The sequence below is a fragment of the Macrobrachium nipponense genome, chromosome 45 (assembly GCF_015104395.2).
Source record: "Macrobrachium nipponense isolate FS-2020 chromosome 45, ASM1510439v2, whole genome shotgun sequence".
Taxonomy (NCBI): Eukaryota; Metazoa; Arthropoda; class Malacostraca; order Decapoda; family Palaemonidae; genus Macrobrachium; species Macrobrachium nipponense.
The window spans coordinates 6,542,641-6,546,052 of NC_061105.1; the positions used below are offsets into that span (position 1 = coordinate 6,542,641).

General features: G+C 41.8%; 1 protein-coding gene across 1 annotated transcript; it reads left to right on the forward strand.

Annotated features, from left to right (window-relative positions):
* Positions 1–2,051: 2,051 nt before the first annotated feature.
* Positions 2,052–2,531, forward strand: LOC135214068 (uncharacterized). Its single transcript, XM_064248181.1, has one exon. The coding sequence runs from the start codon at positions 2,052–2,054 to the stop codon at positions 2,529–2,531; it is 480 nt and encodes a 159-aa protein (XP_064104251.1).
* Positions 2,532–3,412: the final 881 nt, after the last annotated feature.

Genomic DNA, 3,412 nt, shown 5'->3' on the forward strand with positions numbered 1-3,412 from the left:
GCCCATTCTAGTGCAAGAATTTTACCATAACATGAAAGGAAAACTATCATCTGTTAAATTCACAGTCTTAGTAGTTTTATTGATAATTCTATATTCTTGACAGCTTTCATTTGCGTATACTGTAATGCAGAACGCATGGAAAACATCCAAATAAAATTGGGAAAATTGACGAACCAGTACCGTTGTTACCTGGGCAACTGGGTAAGTTTTGGATGGGCTATAAAATGCCAGGGACAAATTTTCGAACGTCACAAACAACCGACCTCTCCAGAAGCAAAGGTCTGCAGCTAGACATCCTCTCTGAGCCTACAGCACAAATTTCTACTGTTGTCCACGTAAAGATGAAGTCCTCAGCTCTCTTCTTATTCGTTTTAGCAGCCTTCGTCCTGGTCTACACAACGGAAGGCGCCCCAGCCCTTGACCTCGGGTCCTTATTCGGCTACAGGTATGGATATAGGCGTTATGGCTACGGCGGGGGCGGGCTCCTGCTGCCGGGATACGGAGACACGTACCATCATGACGATGGCTACGGTGACGACGGCTACGACGGAAGTTACGGAGGATCTTTCGACGGCGGTTTTGGTGGAGATTACCGTTAAAGGAGGAGGATGAGGAGCTCTTCCAAAGACGCCGGCTGTAGTTCGGGAGGAGTTGCTGGCTGGTGCTCTCTGCCGATGCAGTTTTAACGTCTTTTTGCCAACGATATGAAACGTGATCCTCTAGACGACTTCATGGTCTCTTTCCATTGTAATTTTATTACCAGGTTACTATTATTATGATTGCTGTGAATGGTTATTTCTGTAATCTAAGCATGACTGCTTTTAGAATCTAGATATTAAGGTTCCAGATTTTTTCTATGTATGTTACCAAGAATATAATGGAAGATTTTTGTATTAAAGTCTGTCAAATTCATGGTCGAATTTTTACTTCTCTACCAAAGATCATTCACTTGAATTAATGCCAGCTACATGAAACGTTGAGCAATTTATAGGTTAAATACAACTGAAAACATCTGGGAAAATAAGCTCATTAACTTGACAACTAAACACATTTTTTTTAACTGCCTGGAAGTGACTGAAAGCTTAAAAAGGCCACACGCTTTTCAAAATTTGAGAACAGGGTGTTACTGAAACTTTAGACCTATACCTTGTCCAAGAAGAGACTGACGGAAGTAGAGAATAAACTATGAAAAATTACAAAGAAAACATTTAAATAATTTAACAGATGGAAAGTACAAAGCAGGGAAAGGCATATAGTGGGGAAACCCCGCCTCAGACACCAGCCCTATAGATTGGAAGGCGTTTCTTCATGATAAAATTTCTCGCCCTCCTCCCCCAACAGATAAACGGGACACCTAGTCAATAACTCCGCCCATTCCAGTGCCAGAATTTTACCATGGCATGAGTTAAAGACTACTATTTATTAGAGTCACAGTCTTAGCAATTATATTGATAATAATATATACCTCGCAGCTTTCATTTGCATATAGGTAACGCAGACCGCATGGAAAACATCCAATTAAATTTAGGAAAATTGACGAACCAGTACCTTCGTCAACTAGGCACTCGGTATAGTTTTGGATGGACTATAAAATGCCAGGGACACATATTCGTCCGTGTTGGTTTGATACATATTGCAATATTTTCAGATGCTACACACATGTATATATATTGCGCCTAAAATGTTTATAGGTAACGCCTTCTTTCCCTCAAACTAAAACTCGCTTCCTTCTTCCTACTCACACTCTTCAGCTAGGCTGATCTCCACTGCTATAAACTTTCTCTCCTACTGATGGGTACCGTAAGGTTCAAAGGGGTTGCAATCCTGCCTGTCACCCTATTTCCTTTCCAAAACTAACCGCCAAAGCACTGTTTTTTGTATCTTTACAGATATTCCAGTTACGGGCTGCTCTAGGAGCAAGAGCCCGTGCCAGCACAAGGCTGGCTTAATCTCCAACAACAACATATTCGTCCGTCACAAACAACCAGCCTCTCTTGAAGCATAGGTCTACAGCTATAGACATCCTTTGAGAGCCCGGAGCACAAATTTCTATGGCCCTGCTCTCCACGCCTTCAGAAATTGAAGCAAAGATGAAGTTTCCAGCCATCTTCTTCGTTTTAGCAGCCTTCGCCATGGTCTCCATGACGGAAGGTGCCCCAACCCTAAATCTAGGGTCCCTACTTGGCTACGGGTTTGGATATAGGCCTTATGGTTACGGTGGCATTTTCCTGCCGGGGTATGTAGACACATATCATGGCGATGATGCATACGATCACGGTGACGATGTGTACGATCGCGGTGACGATGAGTATGATCATGGTAGCGATGCGTACGATCACGGTGACCATGCGTACGATCATGGTGGCGATGAGTACGATCATGGTAGCGATGCGTTCGATCATGGTGGCGATGAGTACGATCATGGTAGCGATGCGCACGATCATGGTGGCGATGCTTACGATCATGGTAGCGATGCGCACGATCATGGTGGCGATGCATACGATCACGGTGGTTTCGGCGATTATCGTTAAAGGATGACCTCTTCCCCCCCAGAAGCTAGCCAGTTCCGGAGGAGTTGATGCTGTCTGCCGATGCAGTGTTGCCAACGATATGAAAAGAGATCCAGGCGACTTCAATCATGGTCTTGTTTTATTATAATTATTACTATAGATATATAGTATAGTCATTATCATGATAACTGTGAATGGCTATTTCTGTAACCTAAGCATGACTGCTTAGCTAATATCAAGGTATGTTACCAAGAATATAATGGAAGATTTTTGTAATAAAGAATGTTAAACTTGTAGTAGAATTTTTACTTCGCTACCAATGATCAACCACTTGAATTAACGCCAGCTACGTCAAACGTTGAGCAATTTATAGGTTAAGAAATGCGACTGAAAACATGAGGAAATAAAAGTTCACTAACTTAATAAATAAATAAAAATATTTATATAACTGTCTGGAAGTGACTGAAAGCTTGAACACGTCGCATATGCTTTTCAAAACTGAGAACAGAACGTTACTGAAACTTTAGGCCTATACCTTGTCCAAGAAGAGACTGACAAGTAGAGAATAAACTGTGTAAAATCACAAAGAAAACATAAGAGATTAGTAGGACAAACGGCAAAGTGAAATCAGTAAAGCGATTAACAGTAAATCACATCAAAGTAACATGCAAAAAACCATATAAGGCGAGACTAAAGTCAGCCTGTACTCAGCCAAAAAGCATTTCAAAAGTTAAACCAAGGAGGTTATAGATTAATGGAGATACCCTGACCATACGAACCCTTCGCTAATCCGTGAGGCCAGGCCAGTCAGCTATAGACAGAGAAACTCTTTCTCAACCATATTCCAACATTGGGTTTATACTTTGGGTTTAAAATGCGATCAAGATACAGCGGAACTGCGA

Coding starts and splice junctions, on each gene's coding strand:
- LOC135214068 (XM_064248181.1), top strand. CDS start 2,052: ATGGCCCTGCTCTCCACGCCTTCAGAAATTGAAGCAAAGATGAAGTTT.